At 52.7% G+C, this 27995-nt stretch overlaps 1 protein-coding gene across 1 annotated transcript in view; it reads left to right on the top strand.

Moving 5' to 3' along the window:
- Positions 1-384: 384 nt before the first annotated feature.
- Positions 385-27995, top strand: part of LOC106700684 (spidroin-1) — a 74808-nt gene continuing 47197 nt past the window's right edge. Inside the window, exons 1-5 of the mRNA XM_070365008.1 lie at positions 385-1116; positions 2463-2539; positions 2840-2894; positions 2983-3078; positions 23460-23589. Of these exons, the coding sequence (XP_070221109.1) occupies positions 385-1116; positions 2463-2539; positions 2840-2894; positions 2983-3078; positions 23460-23510 (1011 nt within the window). The 3' untranslated portion in view covers positions 23511-23589. The remainder of the gene's footprint in view (positions 1117-2462; positions 2540-2839; positions 2895-2982; positions 3079-23459; positions 23590-27995) is intronic.

Raw genomic sequence — 27995 nt, forward strand, 5'->3', positions numbered from 1 at the left:
AAATCCTAAATCTGTTCGACTAAAAGCCGGGAGTAACTGGGCGGTGGGCCTTGTGCCGCTCCGTGCTGGTCTGAGGTCGGGAACTGTGAATCTTATTTATTTATGCAACGCTGAGCACGTGTCTGTGTGTGTAATTCACAAACGAAAAAACAAATCCAGGTCCGGGTATCTGTTCTCTGGAAGTTTAGAAGCCTGCGTGGTGGAGAGCTGCCAAAGTCTGCCCTCATTCATTCGCTCCTTGGATCCCGTAAGAAGTGTTTGTGGCGCACTTGGGTATTCCGGGCGGGGCGCTAAACTAGGAGAGGGGACGGCGAGCCGGCTGCTCCCCAGCCTGACTTGACTTTCTCCGGGGCAAGGGTTAGGGTTAAGGGAAGCAGAAACGGTATGGAGCCGGCTGGGGCGCGAGCCGCACCGGCGGCGGGGAGCGGGGGGGTCGGCGAGCGGCGGCTGGCCGGGGCGGGCGGGCGCCCGGAGGCGGGCTCCCCGAGGCGAGCCCGGGGCCTCCGGCGGAGCGTCTCGGAGCAGCGGCGGTGGAGAGCGGGGCGAGGGGCCGCGGCACGCGGGCGGGCGGCCGGGCCGGGCGGGCGCGTTAGGGTTAGGGAGGGAGGATTCGGCTTCCCGGCGGCAGAGGGCGCCTGGCGCTGCCGGCCGGGGCCGCGCGCCCGGGCGCCGGGAGGCGAGGCGGGGAGCGTGAGCGGCGGCCACCGCCACGTCTTCCCGGCAGCGGCAGCGCAGGCGGAGGTGAGCGGCGGCGCGGGCCGGGCCAGGCCGGGCGGGGGGCGGCGGCCCCGTGGTTCCCGCCGCGCCCGCCCCGCGCAGAGCCGGGCGGCTGCCGAGGCCCGGGCCCGGAGCGCGTCCCGAGCGCAACTCGTGCCGGCCGCGGGCGGGGGCCGCGGGGCCGCGCGTCTCTGCGCGGGGCCGGGGTCTCCGCGCTGCGGGCTGGAGCCGCGGCCGGGAAAGTTGGGGCAGACCGCGAGCCCCCGGGCCGGGCGGGAAGTGCGGGCGCGCGGCGGCCCCGGGGGACTGGGGCACGCGGGGCGCCGGAGGCGGCGGGCGCGGGTGTTCGGCGCGCGGAAAGGAAGGGGCGCGATCGGGGTCCCCGGCTGGAGTCCGCAGGTACCCGACGGGGCCCGTGGTGAGCAGGGGGAAGACAGGCCCGCGGGGGGCGCCGGGGGGGCGGGGGGCGGAGTGGAGCGGCGGTGGGCTTGCCCCCTCCCCCTTGCCGGGCGGACGCGGGGGAGGGGTCGGGCTCAGAGTTGGGGACGCCTCTGGGCGCCCGGAGACCCGGTGGGGAGTTCCTGGAACTGCTGGAGGAGGCGGCCGAGCCGCGCTTCCTCTACAGCCTGGGCCAAGTACCTCCCCTCCCCGTCTGCCAGACTCGCCTCCCCTACTGCGGCGCTGCTGTCTGGGAAGTTAACGAGGGACCCCCTGAGTGGATGGGATATTTAGGGGTCCCGTGGGCAGTAGGATTGGGCTGCATGCAATCATTAACCGTTGCCAGGAGAAGACGCAGCTCTGACCCCCTCTGACACCCACGCACCCACCCCCATTGCCCTCTCCAGCACCAGCCACGTCGGTATTCCTTGGGTTCGGCTACTGATCCGCAAAGCCTAGCAGCCTCTCTGTTCGCAGAGTCGTGGTCATCCTGAAGGGGCGTAAGACATGGCCTTTGATTCTCGGGCTGAGGCTGGCTATTTCAGAAACAAGTGGTTCTGCAGATGCTTTATTGGAATAATCTGTGTGGTGCCCCTTGACAGTGGAGATGACTCATGCTAGGTTTTTTTTTTCCTCCCCTTCAAATAAAATTTGTATTCAAGACACAAGCGCACTAGGTAATTTGCAACAGTGGTAGAGCTGGAGACCCACACTGTAGGCCTTGAGACCTTGTCCTAGTCCTAAATGTATTAGCAAGGATTATGGTCTCCAGTAATGGCATCACCAACTTGATGGGCCTGAGTTTGAGTAAGCTCAGGGAGTTGGTGATGGACAGGGAAGCCTGGTGTGCTGCAGTCCATGGGGTCGCAAAGAGTCGGACATGACTGAGGGACTGAACTGATGGCCTCCAACGCATCACTTCCCCTCTTTGGAACTCAGTTTCTTTATGTGTGAAATTCAGTATACAGAATGAGTTAGACAGTCTTAGGTGGCAGGAGTAGGTGTTTGAGGGACATCTTTTTCCTTGTGAACCTTGATCAGCCACACAAAGTCCACCTCAGCCTATTATAAAGAAATTAGGGTGGACTTAACACAGCTCAGAAGCAAGAGAGGCTGCATAAGGTAAAACAAAACCAACAACTAGTAATAATTGCTACTGGATTTGCCGTCAGGATACTGTTCTTATGCAGACAATTAGTGTATTGCCTGTTCAGCTATCATTATCATAAAGTTGTTAACTGTGCTTTAAAAAGTTATGTATGTCTCATCTGTGGACCTGAATTTTTTCTTTTGTTTGAATCTTCAAGCCTGGAGTGGATGAGCAGTGGATCCACTTGGAGCAGCCTTGCTCGAAGAATACCCCCAGGATCTCTCCTTGCTGTGGGTGAGTGCTCAGTCATGCCCGACTCTGTGACCCCATTCCGTACGAGAGGACCCCACCAGCCTCCTTGGTCCATAGGATTTTCTGGCAAGAATCCTGGAGTGGATTGCCATACCCTCCTCCAGGGGATCTTCCCGATCCAGAGATTGAACCTGGGTCCCATGCGCTGCAGGCTGATGCTTTACCGCTGAGCTCCCCGGAAGCCCCTCTCATTGCCATAGGACCGTAGGTTTCCTTCTGTCTGACTGATGCTGCCGTCTTTATGCCTCCACGCTTCTGTCATCTTTTCCGTTCTGACTTGAGAAATGGGGAACTGATTCCTGTTACATGTGGCATTTCTGAACCTCCCAGGTTTCAAGTGAGTAAAATTAATAGGCAAATAGTGCATTAGATACATTAAAAATAGCTCAAGGTAATAATGTGTCTGCTCCACCCCTATTCCCTAGACTCTGGACAATCTCTCAGTAGAAGTTCAGAGGCTCTTCCTGCCCATCCTGTTTTGGATGCTGAGAAGTTGGAATGCCATGGCTGGCATGGTGCTGGTGAGCGGGGAGGGGTGTGTGTGTGTGTGTGTGTGTGTGTTTTATCCTAACTGTCTTTCTGCTCTCTTCCATTAATAGCTTTCAAGTCCATATTGGGTTTGACCACGTCATTTTCAGTAATCCTTTTCTGTCAGTTTCTTGTATAAATTTTTACTTTAACTGAGAGCTATTAAATTAATAAAAATCCTGGTGCTAATAATAGTTGTCATTTGAGCCCCCACCATGTATCAGGCAGGACAAGATATGGTGGCTCAGCAGTAAAGAATCTGCCTGTGATGCAGGAGATGCAGCAGGGGTCGTGGGTTCGATCCCTGGTGGGGAAGATGCCCTGGAGGAGGGAATGACACCCACTCCAGTGCTCCTGCCTGGAGAATCCATGGACAGAGGGGCCTGTCAGGCTGCCGTCCGTGGGGTCACGAAGAGTCGGACACGACAGCATGCACGCATGCAATGTTCTATGATAGTGGAACAGTAATTCTTTTTTTTTAAACGTTTTATTTTGTTTTGGGATGTAGTGATTAACAACGTGGTGTAGTGTCAGGTGAACAGCAGAGGCGCTCAGCCGTGCGTATGCACGTACCCCTTCTCCCCCAGGCTCCTCGCCCATGGAAAAGTAATTCTTAACTGTTACTTACAGGATTGAGATATTAAATGAGATCTTATATGTGAAAAGCAACGTGTAAACTGTACAGTGCCCTCCAACCCGGGGCAGGTCGAGGACTCTGGAAGCATATGAGTCCATGACTCAGGAACCCAGTGTCTGATGGGCCTGGTGTACATGGTGAGCCTAATCCCTCTGAGCCTGATTTCCATGTGTGTAAAATGAAGATGATAATATCTGCCTTGCACTAAATGAGATGCACTTGTGAGTTGCAGCAGGTACTCAGTGATGGTTAGCATTCACCCCTTCCTCTCCCCTTGCCCATGGGCACTTGGAATAATGGGATTGATTAAGTCTTCCAGTAGGAACTGTCCTCCAGGGAAAAAGGCTTTAAAGTATGTTTTTGTACTTATAAATAATTCTTTTAGCTTTTGGCTTCCCACTGCACCCTCAACACACACAGTGAATATTCGGGGTCTTAGCATCATCTGAAAGGAGGGCATTGCTGGGACTGGCTCAGCCTTGTGAATCAACTATACTTCAAGTGAGAATTAAAAGAAAGGCGGGGCTTGAAGCAAACTAGAAGCCAGAAGGAACAGGTCTTTGGTAGGGGCTAAAGATGGATGTGGCTAGTTACCTTTTGTCCGTTTTGTGCAAAAAGGGAAAGAGACTGAATTTGGGGACTTCTGGCTGGAAGGAGGCATTGTTAGAGCTGTAGTATATGGTGGGAGGGGAAGGAAGCTATGGGCTGCGAGTGGATGGAAGAGGTGATTTTGATGGTAAAATCTGGACAGTTTGTCATGGGGGAATTCTCCGTTAGATGAGGATTTGGCTAAATATGGGACCAATTTCCATCAAGTCCTAAAGGAATCTCTTGTGGCACTTTGAAGTTTTTATGTTCCAGGCAGATTTTGACTGGTGGTGGTATCATCATAAATGAGTTTCCATAGTAAGTTGTATGTGGAAAATGAAATTAAATTCCAAGAGGGTGTTTGTTGTGACTGATGCCAGAATTTCTCTGAGAATTTTATTAAGATTCAGTCAGTCTATAAAAGTACTTCTTAGTTCTCTGAAGATATTAATTAAGAAACAATTTAAAAAAAAACCCAGAAATGTCTCCTTTGTGAGCTTTTGAAATGTAATCTTCCTAAATCTTTGGAAAAAATGAAGTCTAAGAAAAAGTCAAAAAGCTATATATTTTGAAAGCAGTTCCTCTGAAGTGATGTTTTTCTTCTTTTCCTGTCTGTTCCCTCCTCTCACATTATTTTGATAATGAGTTAATTTTGGTATCTTTCACATCTTGGGAGCCTAATTTTTATGTTTATGATCCTTCACCTTTAGATCTCGAATATGCCTTTTTTCTGACCTTGCCCATGTTCATTCGTTGTGAGGAAGCAGCACAGCGAGGTCGTGAAGAGAGGAGACTCTGGAGCCAGGTTGGGGACAGGGAGAGTCGTGGTCCTTCTTGGAGAGCTGGGGTGTCCTTTGCTGAATTCACAGAGGCTCTGGAGGTCAGTCGTGTTATCCCCCTGCTCAGATGAGGAGACGGCTCAGAAGCGCCTGCGTTCCTAGAGCTGGGGTGGGATGTTCGCCTGCGTGGCAGCCCAGATGTCTGTGAGTCCAGAGCCTGGAAGGCGGGGGTCAGGCCGCCCTGCCGGTGCTGGACTCCATCCTGGAGACGGGGCTGGGTTGGGGCTGTGTGGAGTCCGCAAGGGGCAGCAGAGGATTGAGGCCGTCAGGATAACTTGCCTGAGAGAGCGTGAGGGTTGGACTCACGGCGTTGAGGCTGGCAGGTGGTGGGGCATGGGGGGCGCTGGCCGTGGATGGTGTTCTGTCCTTAGACCGGGGCTTGAGATATGAGGGGCCAAGTCTCCGCTCTCCCCTCTGCCCCTCACGGCCAGTCTTGTGCCATAGGCGGGGTATTGATGCCATGTGCAGACTGAGGGCCTGAAACCACGGTGGCCTCCTGTGGTCTCTCAAGCTGGAGGAAGGTGCCGGGATAAGCCCCAACCCCTCCCTGTCTTCGCCCACCCCCCTGGCCTCCATTGCCACCTTTCCTGGAGCAGCTCGGGATGGAATTCATGTTCTCAGAGCCCAGTCCATGAGGGATGTGCAGGCTTGCATGTTCACACTTCAGGTGAAAGGATCACAGGGGAGAAGCCCCGTGGAGGCCGCCTCCCAGGGTGGGGTCCGCATCCTCCTGCTCCCGGGGGACCCAGCGGACTGTGCTGGCTGTGGGCCTCGCCTCTGACGGGTCCACCAGGGCTGACCCGTCTCTAGACGCGGGTGGCGGGTGGTCACCACACATCCGGGGCTGGTTGGTGGGCGGCAGTGGTGGGCAAGTTCTCAGGGTGGCCGGCCCTGCCCGGAGGTGAGCCCACCCCGCAAAGGGTGCAGCGCGGTGGGGAGCCGGGCCGTGCCTGGGGGAAACAGTGCCAAAGCCCAGGGGCGCGCGCCATGCCTGTGCTCTCGGGGCCTGCGTGTCCTCATCGTGCGGGGCCTGCCACCACGTCAGGAGTGCGCTGGCCCCGGGCCGTTCCCTTCGCCAGTGCCGGCATCCGTGCAAACTTGCCCAGGCTTCCCATTTTCCTTGCGTAAACACTTGGACTCTTCAGGTAGCTCCTGCTGAGCTCTTGCCTGTTGGCCAGGTCCTGGCTTTTCTTGGGTTGCATCCTCACTGTGAGGGGGCCGAGGGTCCTTGCTGGGCCTGCCTGCTCCTGGCTTCTGCAGGCAAGGTCTCGCCCTGGTGAGTCACGCACGGGACTCCACTGCCCCGCTGTGCGGGGGGCACCCCTTACCCCCAAGACGGGGCTTCTGTTCCTTGTCCTGAGGGTGGTCCCCTAGCCGTGGGCTGTTACAGTGCCCTGAGTGTTTAGTGCACTAACGGGGTACCTGTTCTAATGGGAGGGAAGCACCTGACCTGGGGGTGTCAGCTGTCAGCCTGCCTTCTGAACATCATGTCCTAAGCAAAGCCCCTCTCTTTTTCTTTTTGCTCTGTTTAGCTGTGTAATTGTGTGTTTGTTTTAGTTATTATTAGGAAGCAAACAAGGTCTTTATCAAATCTTTAAATTTACAGACATGTTACTAAGGACAAGCAGAAAGAGTAACTGTCTTTACCCAGCATATCACTGATTGATCTCTCCTTGTACCACATTGTTCTTGTTCTGTTGGCAGAACCCTCTGATGTGTGTTCCGGTTCAGTTTCAGTGTTGAATGTGAAGGGAGGCTTGACTGGTTGTTTGGAGGGAGTTGAATATGTGGACGCTGGGCTGCCAGCCTGGCTGTCCTTGGAGCTTCAGGAGCCTGGCAGGAAAGTGGCTCAGACGGTAAAGAATCCACCTGCAGTGCAGGAGACCTGGGTTTGATCCTGGGTTGGGAAGGTCCCCTGAGAAAGGAATGGCAGTGTGCTGGCCTGGAGAATCCCATGGACAGGAGCCTGGCGGGGCTATAGTCCGTGGGGCCGCAGAGTGTGACGCGACTTAATGACTGATACGTTCCCTGCTTTCCCTTTTTCTCCAGCTTCACTTGGGAGCAGCTCTGTTGCTGACAGTGGGTGACCGCCCCTCTGCTGTGGGAAAAGGAACTCTCCTTCACCCTGGTTCTCACTTTCTTCTTATCCCGTGGGGTTAGAGGGAGGCGAGTCTCAGAACAGTGGCTCCTGGAGCCCAGCGGCTTCCGGGGGGCAGCTGCAGCTCCCACAGCACTGCCGTCCACCCTGCCCTTCCTCCCCGTCGACCCTGATCCCATCTGTCTCTGTGGCTTAGAGATTGCACTTGAACTTCATTATTCATTCTTGGGAAAACCTTGGAGTATGGCCCCAAACTTGTTCAAATTGCAGAGGCAGCTTCACGCCAGAACACAAAACAACCCTGTTTTGGTGGTGGTGGTATTTTTCAATCAGATTGTTGCCTTTTTTCTAAGCGATACATGAATTTGTTACACTCTTGCACTCCACCCTCCCAATCACTTAGTGAAGTCCACAGCAGCAGATACAGAGTTCTCCTTCCCCTGGGACCCCCTCTTTCAAGGGCCCCTCCCTGCTAACTCCTCAGCCCTGACGATTGGAACGTCCATCAGCCTGTCCAGACCCAGAAACATACCGCTTTGTTTCTTCTGTAGGCATTAATTGGATTGCATCATATATATTGTTTCACCATTTTATCTTTTCGTATAATGGATCTTACAGATCTGTTCATGCATTCTTCTCTCTTTTACTTTGTCTAGAAAATGTTTGTAGATGTATCATAATTTATGAGTCAGTCCCCCGTTGATAGACATAATCTAACTCATTAGTTTTGCTATTATATCTTCATACATGCATACTGTTGTACACATGTGTGTATTTCTCTAGGAGTGGAATCAGTATGCCACAGGTTCTACATGTTTGAACTGTTACAGCGAATCCCCACGCTGCACTTTTGAGGGCTGGGCTGGTTTAAAGTACCAATAGATAATGAGGCCACCCCTTCCCCCTGGACTGCCATTCTGCTAGATGATAGAAATGGATAGTGTTTAGTAGGCATTTCACCATCGCTGGTGTGGCTATGAGACTCACTTGGCTTTCGGATCTTACTTTTGGGGGAGGCATCATAGTCCTGGAGGATGGGGACGCTGAGCCCCCAGGACCACGGCTCTGCTCAGGGTGCCCTGCAGACAGGGGTGGGGATGTGGCAGTGGGAGCAAGTGCTCCTGGTTTCACGTTCTGTCCACTTTGCCCAGAGGCTGGGCACTGTAATGGATCATTTTAATTCTGGCGTGACCTGCCAGAGTCTTTCTGCGAGCCTCTCCCCAAGGGGGCAAGTGCTTGTAAGCAGCGCGTTGATAGCAGTTCTGTTCTGCATAGCTGAGGCAGAGGTGCCAGGCCTGGGAGCTGAGCTAGGGAAGTGCACGCCAGAAAGTCAGGACAGCCTCTGTTCTGGGTGTGAAGCAGCACCCCGGCGTGAAGCAGCACCCCGCGGCGGGGCTGTCCCTGCAGCAGGCGGTGCCCCTCTGGCCCCTCCCGGCTCGCTTGGGAAGATAGTGATGGGTGGTCCCTGAGCAGCCTGGGTGGACAGAGGGCATGTCCTGAGGCCTCACCTGGCCTTTCCCTGTGGGCTGAGCTGCACAGTGGGCTCTGGGACGCTCTGACTTAATGACAGCATCCTGCACCTGCCGTTCAAAGAAGGCCAGGAGGCAGGAGTGATGGAGGTGCGGGTGGGGTGGGAGGAGGCTCCACTTCCAGCTCTCACTCTGTCGTCTATGGCTGTGTGATGTAAGTGAGGTTGTCTTTTCTCCTGGCCTCGATTTCCTCATCTATAAACCAGGAGTTATATCAGCACCCACCCACAGGGCTGTTGCGGGGATTCAGAGAGTCGTGTTTGTGAAGATCAGCACACTACTAGCATGCACTCAGCAACAGTAAGCAGCTACCACGTTCATTTGTGTTCTCCTTTCCTTAATGGTGGTTTAATCACTAGGTTGTGTCTGACTCTGCGACCCCATGGACTATATAGCCCACCAGGCTTCTCTATCTGTGGCAATTCTCCAGGCCAGAATACTGGGGTGGGTTGCCATTCCCTTCTCCAGGGGATCTTCCTGACCCAGGGGTCAAACCCAGGTCTCCCGCATTGCAGGCAGATTCTTTGCCAGCTGAGCCACCAGTGAAGCCCAAGAATACTGGAGTGGGTTGCCATTCCCTTCTCCAGGGGATCTTCCTGACCCAGGGGTCAAACCCAGGTCTCCTGCATTGCAAGCAGATTCTTTACATCTGAGCCACCTGGGAAGCCCCTTTCCTTAATAAGTGTTTCTAAATGAACAAACGAGTGTTGCCTTTGGTAAATATAGCAGTGCACATCGTCTGGTAATGTCGAGGAAGATACAGGCAGATCCAGGTCAGGCAGGGCTGTGGGAATGCTGTGGGGTGGAGGGTTCGGGGCTCTTTTCCTGCGCCAGCCCTGCCGTGAGGTGTCAGAGCAGAGGCCCCCCTGCTTAGGGTGACTGGGTCCTGCGGATCCTCTTACAGCCTCTCCGCTTTGTTTCAGAGGCTGAGCCCGGCTGTGAGAGGGGACATGCAGCTGTGAGCCTGGTGGCTCAGCGTGCAGGTGGGACGGGGCTCCGGGCTCGAGGCTTGGGGCTCTTTACCCTGTTCTCCATGCTGGGTAAATGGGCCACGTGCTGCCTCTTCTAGCTGCAGGAAAACAGAACCATGCAGTGTTCGGGGTGCCCTGCAGAGTCTGCCGTCTGCTGCTCCGGGCCCCTGTGAGCTGAGGTCGCTGCAGGGAGGGCCGGGAAGTGCAGCCCGCAGGTGGGGGGCTCTCGCTTCACCCCCTGCCTGGTTGCGCTCCCAACAGTGCTGGCCCTGGGGTGCCGTTTCCACGGGTCTCCTGCCCTGACCACGTGTGTGTGCAGTGCATGCGGGTGCGATGGCACGCTCTTCTGAAGTCCCTGCTATGTTTTCTGATGGTTTCTCCCAAACCAGAGAGGCCTGCCGGCTGCGTGTGGGCAGAGCTGTGCCCAGGGTTCCAGAGGACCCTGGCTGCCTGGGTCCAGGGGGCAGAAGGGAACCTTGGTCCTGAAAGCAGAACGTGCTGGGGGAGCCCCGTGTTTGCGGGGGAGGAACAGAGCCGCCTGCCCGGCAGGGACACAGGTGGGCTCGCAGACTGTGGGGCTTGCAGAACTCTGGGTACCGTGAGTCCAGGCGCTTGTGCGTGTGACAGGGTGTGATTATGGGGCGTGCAAGCACGAGTGCCCTGAGGTGTGAGCCGGACTTCAGAGCAGCACTGGGAGAGTGCCAGAGGCACCGCCCTGCATCAGCCGCTGGACGGCCATCCTCTGGCCCCTGGGCCTGAGAGGGCCTCGCGGAGGCAGCGTGGGAAGAGGGGCCTCACTTGCGTCTTCACCAGCAGGCCGGCTGGCTGCCCTCACTCTGCAGGCGAGGACACGGCCCTGGGGTGGCCTGGGCCAGGTTGTGGCCCTGCCCAGGGGACGCCTGGAGCCTGCGCTTCCTGCATTCCACTCCATGCGCGTGCTCACCAAGGGCTCGCGTGGCAGTGGCTTGCTCGGCGCCCGGAGGAGCTGAAGGTTGCTTCTCAAAGGAATGAGCGAGGTCTCGATTCAGTTCTGGTTCTGGCTCTTCTGTCTCTGAGTGGAGCTTGGACACCAGCCCCTCAGTTGTGCCCTCTGTAGGGTGGGTGCAGCACCCCACCCCCCTTCTAGGCTTATCTTCATTCACTCAGAACCTGTCCAGCAAATACATTTTTTCAGGTGGATGCTATTCCATGCGTTGGGTGTTTTACATCGAGCAAAAGACATCAAAATTCTTTTCTCTTGGGGCTTATTTTCTCGTGAGGGGCAGCAGACCATAAATAGCTGGTCACAGCCCATGGTCATCCCAGTTTCCTAGTGTGCTGCAGCAAAGGGCCGCAAACCAGATGGCTTAAACACCAGGCCTTGTTCTCTCGCTGTCCTGGGGCTCCCTTGCTTCCCCCGTTCCTGGGGGTGCCTGCGTCCTCTGCTCCCTGCCTCCGTCACCGCACGGCATCTTCCCTGTGTCTGTGGCCCCTCTTTCTTTGTGGGCCCCCTCCACGTGACCTCGCCTTAACCGTGTACATCCGAAGGCCCTCTCTCCAGAAGGGGTCACATGGTTTCAGGTGGCTGTGGGTTTGTGGGGACAGTGGTGGACCCAGAACAGTGTGTGAGGTGGGGATAGTTGCTGAAACATCACGGGAGCGCCTGGGGCAGGGGGTGGTGAGGCGCTGAAAGCGGGTCCAGGCAGGCCTTGCTGAGCAGTCGTGTCTGAGGGGCGTTGTAGTGTGGCGGGGACGTGGTCCGGCCAGGGGGCAGCTGCCACAGAGGCCTCGAGGTGGACACGTGCGCCTGCCAGGCTGGTGTGGGGGCGCGGAGGTGGAAGTCGTGTGTGTGTGTGTTTGGGGTGGGGGCCTTTTGCCCCCTTTGGGATAGGAGCCAGTGATGAGTCCACAAGCACAGCGAGAGCATCGCTGGCAGGTGGGCAGCCGGTTGAGGCTTTTCCGGGTTTAGGTGCCGCTGCAGCGCCGTGTTCAGGCACCAGGGTGTTTTGTGGCAGTTGTCTCTCTCTGCTCTATTGACCCTCGACCCACCGCCCTCTCCTGTGTGTCCTGCCTCCTCATAGATGCCTGTACATCACCCGCTCCCCACGCGGAAATCACAGGCAAGAAGAGAGAGCAGAGGAGGCCGGGGCGCGTCTTGCCGCCAGCCCGGCTCGGGGGGTGCCACCTGGCACGGTGCCCGCGCCCCAGCAGGCGTAGAAACTGCCGACTGAGGCTGGCGCGCCCAGGGCACTCAGGGCCCACATCCTTCCGTGGACCCCGTCACCATGAGAAGAGTGGAGTCAGCGCCTCAGGCCGCCTCCCTTGGCCTGCAGAGCGCCGGGCCGGGGACCCGGGTGGCGTCAGGGCACCCAGGCCCTCCCTGCCCCCAGCTCGTCGCTGGCACGCAGAGCTGTGCGCTGTCGTTCCTATTTGCTGTGAAAGCACTCGGGCCTGCATCCGAGCCCCGTCGTTGTTGGAAGGAAAGTGCCCCGGGCATGGCTGGCCGGCCTGGGCTGGTTTGGCCCGCGTGGCCCCTGGGGACTCATAACTATGGATTGCTTGGCGTCGGAGCTCCTTATCTGGCTCCCGTTTGATTTCCTCTCTGCGTCACCAGAGGAAAGGGCCTGGCACTGCTGCAATCCGGGCCTGGGAGGAGTGGGCCGCGGGTGGCCCTGCTTTGGGCTGTCTTCCAGGCCTCCTTCTGTGATGCTGGTGCAGGAGCAGCCGGTCCAGGAGGTGACCTGGGGCCACTGGCACTGCCAGCCCTCCGGGGAGCACCGCTTTAGGAGATAATTACGTGTAAGCAGAGATGGAAATAGAACTCCCCAGTGCCTGGAGCAGCTGCTCCTCTGTTGGATTTCAGGAATTGCCTTGGGGGTGCTGCTCGCTCCCTGCCCCTGCTTCCCAACAGAATACTCACCCGTCCAAAAGAAAGTGGGGGAAGGCCATGCCTCGCCCGGGACAGAACCTTTAAGTGTGTTTTGTGGGGTCATGGTTCCTTCTCTGGAGTTGGTCCTGGGGCTGCTTCCCCAGCCCAGCAGAAGAGCTTCCTTCTTTGCCGGGCGCTCCGGGAAGTTTTGGCCCACGTGGCGTCCCCAGGAGTTGGTGGAGTCTGGCCTCATTTCCGCATTTGAGGCAGAGAGGCCTTGCCCACGGACGGGAGCCAGGCAGAGCCCCAGGGTCTGGGTAAAACAAGCTCCTTGTCCTGTGCCCAGGCGCCACTGTCTCTGTGCTGACATGCTCCCAGTGTGTGCCTGCCTGGTTGTCTCTGGCTCTTTGTGACCTCGTGGACTGTAGCCTGCCAGGCTCCTCTGTCCATGGGATTCTCCAGGCAAGACTACTGGAGCGGGTTGCCATTTCCTTCTCTAGGGGATCTTTACCACCCAGGGATCGAACCTGCGCCTTCTGCGTCTCCTGCATTGGCAGGAGGATTCTTTAATGCTGAGCCACTGGGGATGTGCCCTAAGCACCTAGTAAATAAGGACTTGTTCGTACATACTGGATATTGGCCTTGATGGTTTCTTTTTGTTTTTTTTTTTCGTGTGTGTTTTTTTTAAACTGGGCATCTGTGAGCTACCTCAGGACCCTGAGAGCTCAGCCTTCTGGCCCGAAGTCGGGACTGGTCTCATCCCTGCAGCCTTGGGGCTGTCACTTGTCTCATGGGCCTGGGTGACTTCCTCTTTACCGGGGGCTGGATGGGATGGCTGTCATGCGTGTCTCCTTCCTGTGCCCCCGCAGCCTGCGGCACAGGCCCCAGGGTGACTTGCCTGCACGGCTCTCCTGTTACTGCAGGAGCTCCCGAGGGCGGGGACATGGTGCGCAGAGCTCCCATGGGCTCCCCCATGGCCCTTGTCTTGCTTGGCCAGACCCCGGGGTCTTGCTCTCTGGGTGAGCGTCGATGGGGAGGGAGGAACAGGTGGCCGGGTTTGACGGATACCTCCCTCCTGGCTTTGGGGGCAGGTGTCCCCAGCTGTTCAGCGTGAGCTCTGTGTTCCTGCCTCAAGTTTCATGCAACTTTTGATCCTTGCCCTGAACAAAGTCCCTTTATTTCTGGATGTAGAGAGAGTTGTTTCTGCAGTTTTTCAGAAAAGAATGGATCATGATGACAAAGTTGACTATATATTATATTCCAAATTTACAAAATATCTATGCTTTGGAGAAATACCATAAAGAATTTTATTTCAGTGGTTGCTTCTGGATTTTAGTATTAAAGGAGATTCTTTTTATCTTTTTGTTTTCAGCATTTTCCATGTTGAGCACATATTGCCCAGATAATAAAAGCTATTAATATTAAAATTACTATAAATAATAAATAGCTATTTATTATGCTTTAGTATGTGCTACACACATAAGAATTGCCATTAAACTTTTATTTAATCCTTGTTATGAACCTGTGAGGTTCTCTAACAATATAAATGCTAGCCCATTTTATTTTATTGTGGTGAAATATACAAAACTTACCTTTTTAACCATTTTTCAGTTCTGTGGCATGAAATATATTCACTGTGAGATCCTTTTTTTAAATTCCTTATTTTAGAAATGAGGAAGCTGAGATTTAGAGAAACAAAGATGCTTAAGGTCACAGAGAGTAAGGAGTCCCGGAAACAGGATGTAGACCCAGGGTGCTGGTACTCGGAGGTCTAGGATCTCTGGTTTGTGGCTGCTGGGTCTGCGATTACCTACCCTGCCCCGAGATCACCATTTGATTGCAGAAAGCAGTGTGTGTGTGTCTCTCCTTTGAAAGCTCTGGAGTTGGGTTTAGTGTGTTTACAGGCAGGTGGGCGGTCACCTGGCTTGGGGCACGAGTGGCTGACATAAGGGACACCGCGGTCGAGGATTTCTCTGCACCTGTTTGTAAAGCAGGTGGAAGTGTGTGTGTGGCCTGTGTGTCAGAGTTCTGTCTCCAGAAGGTTCTCAGTCGTAGGGGCTAGTGGGCTTGAGACCAGAGGGCTGGAGCTCAGATAGCTGGCTTTCCCAGGCCTGGGCATACTGTGCGAGTGATTTTAGAGAAAAGGCATTGAACTTGGAGTTAGAAGGTCTGTGCAGTAGACCTGGTTTTTACCATGGGGTAGACATGCTATGGCCTCAATTTCCTCATTTCTAAGCGGGCAATGAAAATGCTTGTTCTGCTTGCCTCGTGATCACAGAGGATTAAATGTCATGATGGGGTCAAAGTGCTAAACAAACTAAAGGGCTACCAAGTAAATTTCTGGGATGGGTATTTGAGAGCTCAGTCTGGGAGAGGAGTCTATGCTGCTGATGCTGGAGACCTGGGGAGGGTGGATTTGGAGGTGAAGACTAGCAGCTTTGCTTTGACTTGTTCTCTTTGGTTTTGGCCCTCAGCTTGCTTCCTCCACCGTTCCCTAGTTGGTTAAAGACAGTGTTCCATTGTCTGCCTCGTACTGTATGTTGGAATGCTCTGGGATTTTACTGGCTTCGACTCTGCCAAGGCCCTTGGATTCACTTCCCCGGTTCCCTGGTCTCCTGCCCCAAGGGTCACACGGCCCTAGTGAAATGAATTATAATAGAGGAGGTCTGTTTGGTAGCTACCTGGTGGTTGAAACTATGTAGCAGCTTTCCCTGGTCTTCTGTGCCTTTCTCATCTTTATAGCCAGCAAAGTCTGTCTCTTTGTAGTCCCTAATCTTGAGGAGCCAAGCGTGGGAGTGGGTGGGACCTGGAAGACTTGCTGGTGAGGCAGTGGTGGTGAATGCGGTGCTTGCTTCTCGCTGCACCAAGATGCTGTGAAATATCACGATAAAGAAGACAGGGTCTCAAGGAGCCCATTGTGTCCTGGAGAAGGTATCGATACTCTAGAAACAACTGTGAGGGTGATGGATAGGTAGCTTGAAAATGGACTGTCAAGAGAGATGGTAGCCTTTGTTTAAATGAATTAAAATTCATCATGGGAGCTGGTCAGAGGGGTGCATTGTCGTCATGACTTTGAGACTCTTTGCTTTTTAACAACTGTTTCAATCAGCTGTTTCTAAGCTAAGGTTTCTTTCTGGCCCCTTCCAAGATAATTTCTTGAGCCATCACTGTTTCAGTGCACGTTTTGAATTACAGGAAAGCTGGGGTGCTGTGCAGGGCCCTGCGGAAGTCAGCGGACCCGCCCGCCCCCCTGGGTCTGGCGTTGGGAATGGTACTGGAAGACTAAGTAGGTCACAGAGATCTATTTTGAACTGAGTGTGGCTGGGCTGCCTGGACGTTTAATTTCCGGATCAAATATTGTTGGGCTTGTTTGCCCAGGAGGTTGGCAGCGAGCACTCTCTGGTGGGTCGTGTGGTATATTTATAAAGTGTGAAGAGTCTGGAGGTAAGGAGACCTGCCAGCCACTTCTCCGTCTGGTAGGGGCGCCGGTGGTGGAGAGGTTTCAGAATCCTTCCAGAAGGCGAGGGAGTGTAGTTTTCCCCACCCCACAGCCTTGATTTTTCTGAAAATGGTCAGTCCTCATTAACTTCCTGAAATCTTTTTCTTTTAAAGAATGAGATCTAGTTATTACCCAGGGCTGGGTGGCTTCTGCTTATGTTAGTAAGAGCGGCTGGTTGACGATCAAGGCTTTTAGGTGTGTTGTTTCATTTACTCCTCACAACAACTTTGGAAATGGGGAATTACTGTCCCTGTTTTGTAAGGCGAGAATCAGGTGATGCCAACAGACCCGGTGTGTGAGTAGCAGCGCCAGAGATTTGAACCCAGGTCTTTCTGTTTTAGTTTCGTTAAAACCTTTAATTTTGTATTGGAGCATAGCTGATTAGCAGTGCTGTGATATTTTCAGGTGCACAGCAGCCCAGCTACAGTTGTACAAGTATCCGTTCTCCCCCAGGCTTCCTCCCGTTCCTGCTGCCGCATAACACTGAGTAGAGGAACCCAGGTCCGTCTGCCCAGTGTGGCCTCTTGCCTCACTCTACATGCTTTTGGGAGCCCATCTGGGAGCGGGGAGTCGGGTAGCAGCTCCTGGGCCTGTTCAGAGGCAGGAGTGACCTCTCCCCAGAGGGGAACAGGTGTGGGCGCTGGGGCGCCGGCCTCCCGACTCAGAGGTTCTGTGTGCAAATGGAGCCATGTTTCAGGCCAGCTCTCTGATCTGATGGACCACAGAATTGTGGGAATTTTGCTCTTTGTTCGCATTTTCTCCCCTTTCCCTCTTTTTTCTCTGGGTGTTCTTGCCTAAGGCCTTGGGTGAGTGCGGTGGGGTGGTGAGGTCTATGAAGAGACGCAGGTGGTGATGGAGTCATCTCCACCCATTCCTTGGGATGCAGGGCCTGTCCGCTTGGACATCCTTCTGTCCTCGGGACTCTGCTTTCCCTGCGTTTTTGGGGAGTAAACACAAGCTTTCGGGTGTGTGTTTGCCCGTCTCTCTCTGCAGTTCTTCTGCCTGAGCCTCTTGCAGAGCCCTGGCAGGCAGCCTGCTGCTTGAAGTGTCTGCGTCGCGGGCGTGTCGCACTTCTCAGGCGCTGTGCACAGGCTTGCCTCACAGTGAGCCACTGTTGACCCCCGCTCACAGACCGGTTCTTTTTCTTTTCTTTTTTTACAAATTTTATTTGTTTATTTACTGAGTGTACTCAGCCTCTGTTGCTGCGTGTGGCCTTCCTCGAGCTGCAGAGCTCTGGGGCTGCTCTCCAGGTGCAGCAGCCGTGGCTTCTCTTCTCTGGTTGCAGAGCATGGGCTCAATAGTTGAGGCATGCGGCTTAGGTGCTCTGCAGCATGAAGAATCTTCCCAGACCGGGGATCAAACACGAGTCAGCTGTATTGGCAGGCAGATTCTTAACCGCTGAATCACCAGGGATGTCCCTGGATGGGTTCTCAAGGGATGTCACAAACCTGAGACTTTAGGTTGCATACTGCATAGGCTTCTCTGATGTTTCAGACAAAACATCAGCAGGGGTATTAACTAAAACTCAGTTGTCTTCTGAGAGTGAACATGTGCCCCCTTCACGTGCTGCCCCCGCTGGCAAGGATTCTGTGGGGCCTGGGGGCCACGTCTGGGCCCATCTGAGTGTCCCTCCCAGTCACCTCCTGGCTTTTTACTCAACCTCTGCATCTGTGTTCCCTAAGCCGGGCATCATCATAATATCTGAAGGAGCTGAGCAGATGTAAACGAGACAGCGTACATGAAATCTCCCGGAACTCAACGAACAGGTTACTACTTTCTGTCTTTATTTTAAGCCAGCACGACTTGGAGAGATCACAGACCTTTAACTCGGGTGCAGAGGCCTGAGACGCTCCCACCGTCCCGAGAGCCTTAGTAACTGACCTTCCTGGTACACTCCCTTCTCCAAAGCGAGAGAGAGAGGATGGAGCATAAAGAGTCCTGCTTTAGCCAGGTATTTTCTAAGGTTTTTGGTTTGGGAGCTGGGTAGCTGACATTTGCTTCATTTGCTGGGACCAGAGCTCTCAGGGTATCCTTGTTAACCACATGGCCACTCTCAAGCGCCCAAGCCCAGTAGTTTAAAAAAATTAAGAAATGCCAAAATAGGATGTTGGAAACAGGTTTTTTGTTTTTTTTTTTAATTGAAGTGTGATATTTTGGGCTTCCCTGGTGGCTCAGACGGTAAAGCATCTGCCTGCAGTGCGGGAGACCTGGTTTCGATCCCTGGGTTGGGAAGAGCTCCTAGAGAAGGGCATGGCAACACCTCCAGTATTCTTGCCTGGAGAATCCCTGTGGACAGAGGAGCCTGGCGGCTGCAGTCCATGGGGTTGCAGAGTCAGACGCAACCAAGCACCTAAGCATATCACACACACCAGAGATTTACAATGTTGTTTTAGTTTCAGGTGTGCAGCCAAGTGATTCAGTTATATACATACACACATACATACAGCTTAAGATACTGAATGCAGTTCCTGTGATATACAGTCCTTGTGGGTTATCTATTTTATATATAGTAGTCTATATGTGTTCATCACAAGTTCCTAATTTATCTCTTCCTCCTCACCTTTCCTCTTTAGTAACCATAAGTTTTATTTGCAGTGTCTGTTTCTGTTTTGTAAATAAATTTATTTGTGTGATTTTTTAGATTCTGCATATAAGTGCTATCATATGGTATTTGTCCTTCTTTGTATGACTTACTTCGCTTAGGGTAATCTCTAGGCTCATCCATGTTGCTGCAAATGACATTATTTCATTCTTCTTTATGGCTGAGTAATATTCCACTGTGTATATATAACACGTCTTCTTATCCCTTCATCTGTCACGTTGCTCCCATGTCTTGGCTGTTGTCAACAGTGCCACTATGAATAGTGGGGTGCATGTATCTTTACAGTTTCCCTCTTTTCTGGATCTATGCCCAGCAGTGGGATTGCTGGGCCATGTGGTAACCCTCTTTTTAGATTTTTAATGAATCTTCATACTGAGAAACACGTATTTCAAGTATGCACATTGGACACATGAATACTTTTAGTACACACTTATACAGTGACTTATAATCTTAAGATGACTTTTAAAGTCTAACTTTGAGGCCTCTGGCCTCACCTTTCAGAAGACCTACTTAAGCATCCAGCAGATTCAGTCTTATTTTTGACCACCTCATAGGAGGCCTTTCATCCTACCCACCCTTCCTTCCTTTTGTAATTTTGATTCTGGACAAATATAGAGCAACTTCCAGAGGAACTGGAAAGGCAATCAGCGATTTTCCATCTTTTGAGATTCCAGTCTTATGATATTTGTCATGTGATGTTGAACAGGTGACCTTACTTCCAGCCTCAGGGAGCATACAGTCACATCAGGGAGGCAGCGCTGGAGTCATGACAGTCCTGCTTGCTGTTGCTGTGGGTATATCCAAGGATGGGCTTCCCCGGTGGCTTGGTAAAGAATCTGCCTGCAATGCCAGAGATGTGGGTTCGGCCCCTGGGTCAGGAAGATCCCCTGGAACAGGAAATGGCAACCAACTCCAGTATTCTTGCCTGGGAAATCCCATGGGCAGAGGAGCCTGGTGGGCTACAGTCCATGGGGTCACAAAGAGTTGCACACAACTTAGTGACTAAACAACAAGAGCAGACAAGGATGCTTTTCTTCCGGGCTTGAGACTTGGCTTGGAGGCGGTAGTTTCTGATTCTTAATACATTAGCAATTTGTGAGCTGTGGCTTTTTTCCTACTAAAAAAAGTCAGCTAGGATTAAGGAGTGGGCCTTCCAGCATGAGCTGCGCTCTCCCTGGATGCCTGGGTTTCAGTTACACCGCCTGGCCCAGTGGGTTATATGGTCACCTGTTTACCTGTCCATCTGCCCAGCTTGAGGGCGTGCTCCGAGGGCAGGGGCCTGGCCGAGGCCCCGTCATAGCTTAGGCACCTCATGTGTCATGCTTCCTATAGAAAACAGACCTTTCCTCCCTGAGAGGTGAGGTCTGAAGGCGGCCCTTGGCGTGGTGGAGGGGCCACAGGCCGGTCTGCAGCCGCAGAGCTGTCCGCGACCACCGGGGGGCGTCAGGCGCTGCGGGGCGGAGGCCAGGGTTGGGATTCGGGCCTGTCCCACAGGCTAAGCTTGGCCCCCTCCTGCCCGTGTCCTAGGCCTCCCGAGCAGCGGGGAGCAGCGGGGACCAGCTTCCGGGCAGGTGGCCTGCGACAAGCTCGGGGGTGAGTGGCGTTGGCTCCCAGTTTACAGGCCAGAATCTGGAGGACTCGGGCAGCGCGTGGGTGCGGGTCAGAGGACTCCAGGTGCAGGCCCTCAGCCACCCTGGTCACTGCTGTGTCCGTCCAGGGACGTGTGCAGCCGTGCGCATTGGAGTGACCTGGCAGCCTAAGAAACTTAAGCTAGATGTCAGGGCCAGCTTCCTGATTGTTTTTATTTATTTTTAAAGTTAGAGCTAAAATAGGGCATTCTGGAGCAGGGCTTTTCAAGCTACCATCCAGAATCTACAGTCACAGAGTCAAGTTAGTAGGTTGACACACTGAAAAAAAAAAAAGGGCTTCCCTGGCAGTGTAGTGGTTAAGACTGCACTCCCAATGCAGGGGGCACAGGTTTGATCCCTGGTTACGGAAGTAAGATCCCACATAAACCGTGTGTGTGGTACAACAACAACAAAAAAAGCCAAGGGACCTAAGAGCATGGCATTAAGAGATACAGACTACTATGTATAAAATTAATAAGCAACAAGGGTATATTGTGGAGTTTTCCTGATAGCTTAGCGGTAAAGAATCCACCTGCAGTGCCTGAGACACACGAGACAGGAGTTGGATCACTGGGTCGGGAAGACCCCCTGGAGGAGGGCATGGCAACCCACTCCAGTGTTCCTGCCTGGAGAATCCTGTGGACAGAGGAGCCTGGTGGGCAACAATCCATAGGATTGTAAAGGGTCCCACACAGCTGAGTGACTGAGCACACAAGGATATATTGTACAGCACAGAAAATATACCCAATATTTTATAATAATTTTCAATGGAATATAATTTATAAAAGTATTGAATCATTATGTTGTACACCTGAAATGACTGTAATATTGTAAACCAACTATACTCGAATTAAAAGAAAAGGAAAGAAGGTTAGGAAGTGTCAGCGCGTCACACGCAGTCAGGCTCCGTGTGTGTGCATGTGTCCCAGATGACAATGGAAATACACTGCTGACCGGAAATGCCCTAGAGATACAGGGATTTGTTTAGAGCCCTCTAGCTTAGACGGTCGAGTTCTTAAGGGCAGAGATGTTTTCTCTTCCTTTTATGCTCCCTTTATCCAGCTGGTTTGTCTGGGAGAACCGCTAGCATTTTCCCTTCAGACTGGAAGGGAGAACCTGCCCTGCGCTGTCTGAGGAGATGGCAGGGGGGCCTTCCTGGGCTTTGTGCACGAGGGAAGGGAGAGCCCCGCGGGGCGAGGGGGCCGAGGGCTGGGCGCTCACATCTGAGGGGAGGGAGAGCCCCACGGGGTGAGGGGGCCGAGGGCTGGGCGCTCACGTCTGAGGGACCTGGGTTGTGTGCGTGTGTGCGGCCCAGGGCAGCTCCCTTAGCCCTGCTGAGCTTCAGTGCCTCAGTCTTTAAAGCTGGCGGTAAGAGGGGCACCTCCTGCCGAGTGTGGGGGCATGAGAGGAGAGAGCTTGAGCCAGGGCCTTCACACAGCACTGGGCCTCTGATCGTGTGCAGGAAGCCTTCTCTGCTGCCCTCGTCTTTGTGATGCACATTGAGGATTGTGATTCACGGGGCCTGCAGCAGGTGGCCCTCCTGGAGCTGCAGTTCTGGGACGGGTGTAGATCGTGGAGGGACTGGAAGCCCGAGCCTGCGGTTTGGTTGTGCGGGGAAAGGTTGTGGTGTGGCGCTGGGGCAGGTGTCTGCAGGGAGACATTCTGGTTCTGCAGCTTACAGAGCAAAGCATCTCCATGTACGATGAGATGGCACTCTCACTGTGGTATCTGAGAAGATAAATGGCATTTCTTACAAAAGTCAGATGCTTTTTATTTAATCAAAAAGCATCAGTTTCATTTAATGTCATTTTTTACATTTTGACAATTTTCAAAAATAACTGTTTTCTAAAACTAAACGTAGCCACGCTTATGATTAAACTGGTGATTCTGTGATGTTTTTAGTGGAAGTGCCAAGATCTGGTAAACACTGATTTCTGAAATCACCAACCGGGCCTGGCAGCAACACTATCCAGTCAGAATTAGCTCTGTGAAAATAAATATGGAACTTGTTGAAAGTGCAAGATGCCAGACAAAATCCCAAAGGGACGTGTTTTGGCTCCAGCCTCTAATTTTTCAGGTCTGAGTCTAATCAGTTCTGTTGTCTGGGCTGGAGAGTCTTAAGCCTTCTCACCAAAGTTAAAATATTTTTGTTCTTTATATCCCTTAGTACAGATTGTTTTTTTGTTTGTTTGTTTTTAATCTTGAATGGCAAGGTGATAAGACAATAAAAACTACCCAGTGATAAGAAGTTTCTGGTGTACATTTTAGTTAAAAATGTGACTTCCTCCCTTGTTTGGAGGCAGTCAAATATTAATATAAGTGTCAAGAGCATGGATTTCAGCTAGACCTAGGTTTCCATCCTTCATGTGCTGCTTTTTTCCCTCTTATTTACTTTTCCTAGCTGTACTGAGGCATAATTAACAAATAAAAAGTGTATATTTTTAAGGAGTACCACGAGATGATTTGATGTACATACACATTGTGAAATGATTATCGCAATCAAGTAAATTAACACATGCGTCACCTCACACAGTCACCACTTCTGTTGTGTGTGGTGAGAACACTGAGGGTCTACCTCGTAGCAAATTAGGCATTCGGTATTATTAACTGTCGTCTCCATGTTGCACATTACACCCTAGAATGTATTCATCTCATGACTGAATGTTTGTTCTCTCTGACCATCATCTCCCTGACCCCCACCCCAGCCTCCACCATTCTGTTCTGCGCTTCTCCATGGGTTTTGACTTTTTTAGATTCCACGTATCAGTGAGATCCTGCTGTGATTTATCCGTTTTTCTGTGTCAGGTTTCTTTCACTTAGCGTAATGCTTTCCAGGTTCATCCATGCTGTTGCACATCTCCCTTTGCTTCTACCAGTAGCTGTGTGACTTTGGGCCAGTAGCTTAACCTCTCTGCACCTCACGTGTGAAATGGGCTAATAATAGTACTGCACGTGCGCTAAGTCACTTCAGTCCTGTCCCAACTCTTTGTGGCCCTGTGGACCGTAACCCTCTAGGCTCCTCTGTCATGGGATTCTCCAGGCAAGAACCCTGGAGTGGGTTGCCATTTCCTCCTCCAGGGGATCTTCACGACCCAGGGATTGCACTAGGGTCTCTTATGTCTCCTGTCTTGGCAGGCATGTTCTTTGCCACTGGCACCACCTAAGTACTGCTGCTGCTGCTGCTAAGTCACTTCAGTCGTGTCCGACTCTGTACAGCCCCAGAGATGGCAGCCCACCAGGCTCCCCTGTCCCTGGGATTCTCCAGGCAAGTACACTGGAGTGGGTTGCCATTTCCTTCTCCAATGCATGAAAGTGAAAAGTGAAAGTGAAGTCGCTCAGTTGTGTCTGATTCTTGGTGACCCCATGGACTGCAGCCTACCAGGCTCCTCCATCCATGGGATTTTCCAGGCAAGAACACTGGAGTGGGTTGCCATGTCCTCCTCCAGGGGGTCTTCACGACCCAGGGATCGTACCGGGGTCTCTTATGTCTCCTGTCTTGGCAGGCATGTTCTTTGCCACTGGCACCACCTAAGTACTGCTACTGTCCTATAAGTTTGTTGAGGATTGATTGAATGGGATAATATATGTAAAGCCCTCATTGTAATGTTTGCTTGTAAGTTCTTCAGCACCAGCACCAGCACCACCATCATCAATACTGTTTAGTGGAAGGCCTTCCAGGAGACCAGGCCTGGCTTTGCCGTTGTTAACAGTCAGTCCTGGATATGTTGCTGAATCTCTCCAAACCTCAGTATTGTTTTCTCTAAAACAAAGGAGGGGCACAGACGTCATACACTTCTAGGTCTAATACTCCGCTTTGCAGCCAGGCGTTCTGTTTTTTCTCGGGCCTGAGTGACGTGATGCTGGGTGCCAGGAGAATCCCACTTTATCAAGGACCTGTAGCTCTCTGTCCTGATAACCTTTGTTTTTTTTTCACCTAGATTTTATATTATTCTCAGTGTATGTCTGTTTCCCTCTCCTCTGTCAAATGAGTCCTTGTGCTTTTCTATACTCTTTCCCACGTATTCAGACCGTAGGTCTGCCTGGTAGGTGGGAGTTAAGTCTCGACCTTCCAGAAGCTCACACATAAGGGATGTTACAGGTAAGGGCATGTGTGTGCGTTTGTGTGTGTGTGCTGGCATGCGTGCTCAGTCATGTCCAACACTTTGGGACCCTAAGGACTGTAGCCACAAGGCTTGTCTGTCCCTGGAATATTCCAGGCAAGAATCAAACCCGTGTCTCTTGCTTCTCCTGCATTGGCAGGAGGATTCTTTACCACTAGCGCCACCCGGGAAGCCCACTTTGCTGTTGGCTTTTAAGTCACGTCTGTATTTGTCTTTATCACGTTCCCCAGTCCAAGCACCGGGCCTGTCTGTATCTGAAGCGACCAGGCAGAGCCACTCGTGAGAAAGGAATGACTTTTTTTGATTCATAATAAGCTCCCTTTCGCTTTGTTTCCTTCCTGGCCTTGGTTCTGGTTTGAACTTTAAAGGGCTTGCTAGAGCTAATCTGGGAGTACTTCTGCCTTTGGCACATGCATCTTTGCTAGACTCTGCTTTGGCCCCCCGCTGGTGTTTCAGGTGTGTCTGTGGGGAGCCACGCACAGCGAGCTGACTGGGTTGCGGTTTATGGACCCCCTGCCCCCGAGCGCCGCTGGCGCCCCTGCCTGTCTCCTGGCTCGCCGCCGTCCCCGTCACGCTGGAGTTTTGCTTGTGTCAGAAGAGTCGGTTTCTCATTTGTGGTTAGCTCACTCTGCCTTCAGCGAGCTATTTTCTTCTTCACTTAATTTAAAGGTGTCGACGTGGCCTCTTCTGGTGCAGCCCCTCCACGTTTCCGTCTTGCCACTGGCCATCCTGCTAAAGCGTTGGTGGTGATCAGCTGCATGAAAGCCGGTGAGGCAGGTGCAGAGAGGCTGCGTCTGTGCCCTGGGCCGCTCGCGGCTCGCTCTGAACAACAAGAATTACATATCTTAGCTTTCTCCTGCTAGTGTTCTTAGCCTTTTAAGAAGAAGTATACTGTTTCGGTTCCTTGTGCCCAGACTTCAGCTTATTGAAAGAAGGGGTGAGACTAGATAAACTTTTTTTTTTTAACTTCTTTGATCTCACTGAGGTTTTGCATTTTGCTTTCAGTATCCTTCTGGCTTTTCTTTGTAGCATTTCCTATTTTCAAGACATGTTAAAGAGATCCTTAAAAGTTAAACATAGCATTACCATGTTGTTGTTTAATCACTAAGTTGTGTTTGACTCTTGCGACCCCATGGACTGTAGCCCACCAGGCTCCTCTGTCCATGGGATTCTCCAGGCAAGAGTACTGGAGTGGGTTTCCATTTCCTTCTCCAGGGGATCTTCCTGACCCAGGGGTCAAACTCGCATCTCCTGCACTGCAGGCAGATTCCTTCTCATCTGAGCCACCAGGGAAGCGCCCAGTAAATACCAGCGTTTGTCTCTGGTCTGTGGAGAGAGACAATGAAGTGGCCATAGCTTAGGAAGAGAAGCAAGATGCTGGAAGCAGAGAAGTGGGGGTGATTCCAGTGATCCAGGTTTAGGTTAGACCACTGAGAAAAGGATCAAAAGCTCCCACTTCTTGGATTGCTTTTAGAAGTCATCATAACCCCGTGCAGCCAGTGGAACCAGCTACAGCAAAGAATATTTATGAAGCAGCATTGAGGGTGAGAGCTGTGTTTAATGAAGAAGAAGGAAACCCCCGGCGGGCTGCAGGGCCCCCGCCCCTCCACTTCCTTCCCTCCCACGGGCCCTGCCTTCTGTGTTGGCCCTTTAGTCTCTTCAGAGAGTTGGGCCCTTGCCTTCATCTTGGTTGACTTCTGATTTCTGCTTCCTTCCTGAGAAGCAGGGCCTTTAGTTGTCACCTGAGCAGAGAGGAGTGAAAAGTCGTAGACCCAAGGAGAGACCTTTCACTCAGCTGTAGGGAGTCAGAAGGGAGCTGGGAGGCAGGCCTGGCTCTCGTTGATGAAGAAACATGGTTTCTGTTTCATCCTAGTACAAAACTGTGGTGTGGAGATCTCTCAGTTCAGTTCAGTTCAGCCACTCAGTCGTGTCCAACTCTGTGACCCCATGAACCGCAGCATGCCAGGCCTCCCTGTCCATCACCAACTGCCGGAGTCCACCCAAACCCATGTCCATTGAGTCGGTGATGCCATCCAACCATCTCATCCTCTTCTCGTCCCCTTCTCTTCCCACCTTCAATCTTATCCAGCATCAGGGTCTTTTCAAATGAGTTTCAGTTCTTCACATCAGGTGGCCACACACTGTTGGAGTTTCAGCTTCAACATCAGTCCTTCTAGTGAACACTCAGGACTGATCTCCCTTAGGATGGACTGGTTAAATCTCCTTGCAGTCCAAGGGACTCTCAAAAGTCTTCTCCAATACCACAGTTCAGAAGTGTCAATTCTTCGGAGATGTCTAGTTTTAGAATATTCCGTGGATGTAAAAGGGTGCATTGATTTATCTGAATTCTGTTTGCACTAAGCATCTTTACTGCACAATTAGCGCCTTATTCTACACTGGCTGTTCTTTACTGTTATTGCTTTACAATTTAGTGCCCAAATAATGTCAGCTGTGGTGTAGAATGAGTGGGATTACTGGACTTGGGATCTGAAGGGCAGTGGCTTAGCAGTTGTGTGTGCAGGGTCTCTGAATACTTATGTTTATGCTGTTATTTCGTCTGCCTTAAACAAGCCTTCCTCCTTTGTTGGAGACTGGTGGACCCTTCCTGTTTTTCTGGGGAAGCACCTTTCCTCTGTCTGAACTTGGGACCTGCCAGGAGTGGTTCTTGATCTGTCCCTGTGCTGTAAGTAGACCCTTGACCTACTTGGGCCAGGCAGGGCTCCCCTTGAATCTTTTTTTTTTTTTTTTTAGTAAAAGGGAAGAATTTATTATGAAGCCCCAGGTATCTCACTCCAAGGCAGTAATTGCAGTCGTGTGGGCTTGCCTGGTAGCTCAGATGGTAAAGAATCTGCCTGCTATAATATGGATGACCTGGGTTCGATCTCTGGGTCAGGAGGATCCCCTGGAGGAGGGCCTGGCAACCCCCTCCAGTATTCTTGTCTGGAGAATCCCCATGGACAGAGGTGCCTGGCGGGCTACGATCCATGGGGTCACACAGGGTTGGACGTGACTGAGCGACTACCACACTAACAGTAGGATGTTAAAATGGTTTTCTTTTCCTGCCTCTGTTTATCCGGAGCTGCCAGTGTGGGGCTGTTCTGTACCATTGCAAACTTGAGGCAGCCTCCTGTGTGGAAATTACAAGGGGAAAGCATGACTTTTGGACCCCTCAGCCAGGTCAGAGAGATGAAGGGGAGGGCTTCAGACGTGGAGAGGATGTGATGATGGGACGCCTCTGGGGGCCATCCATCCCCCTGTCCCCCACCCAGCACAGTGCTGGGGAGCAGGGAGGCATTTCAGACTCACCCCCCTGGCATCCCGAACTCCAGGCCCCAGAGCCTTTCCGTCTGAGGTGGTGGGCGGGGACGCGGGCTCCGCAGTGCCGGCTTCCTGTCTGCAGAGTAAGTCTGGGCCGTCCAGGGCGGGAGGACGCTGCAGGGTAGGGGCTGGGGGGGACTGGGAGCCCTGCTGCCCGGGGCGTCTTCTTTCTCCTGTGACCCTGCTGCTCAGAGCGCTTTCTTTTGTAGCTTATAACCAGGTCCTGAGTCAC

Source organism: Bos mutus, chromosome 29, assembly GCF_027580195.1.
Source record: "Bos mutus isolate GX-2022 chromosome 29, NWIPB_WYAK_1.1, whole genome shotgun sequence".
Taxonomy (NCBI): domain Eukaryota; kingdom Metazoa; phylum Chordata; class Mammalia; order Artiodactyla; family Bovidae; genus Bos; species Bos mutus.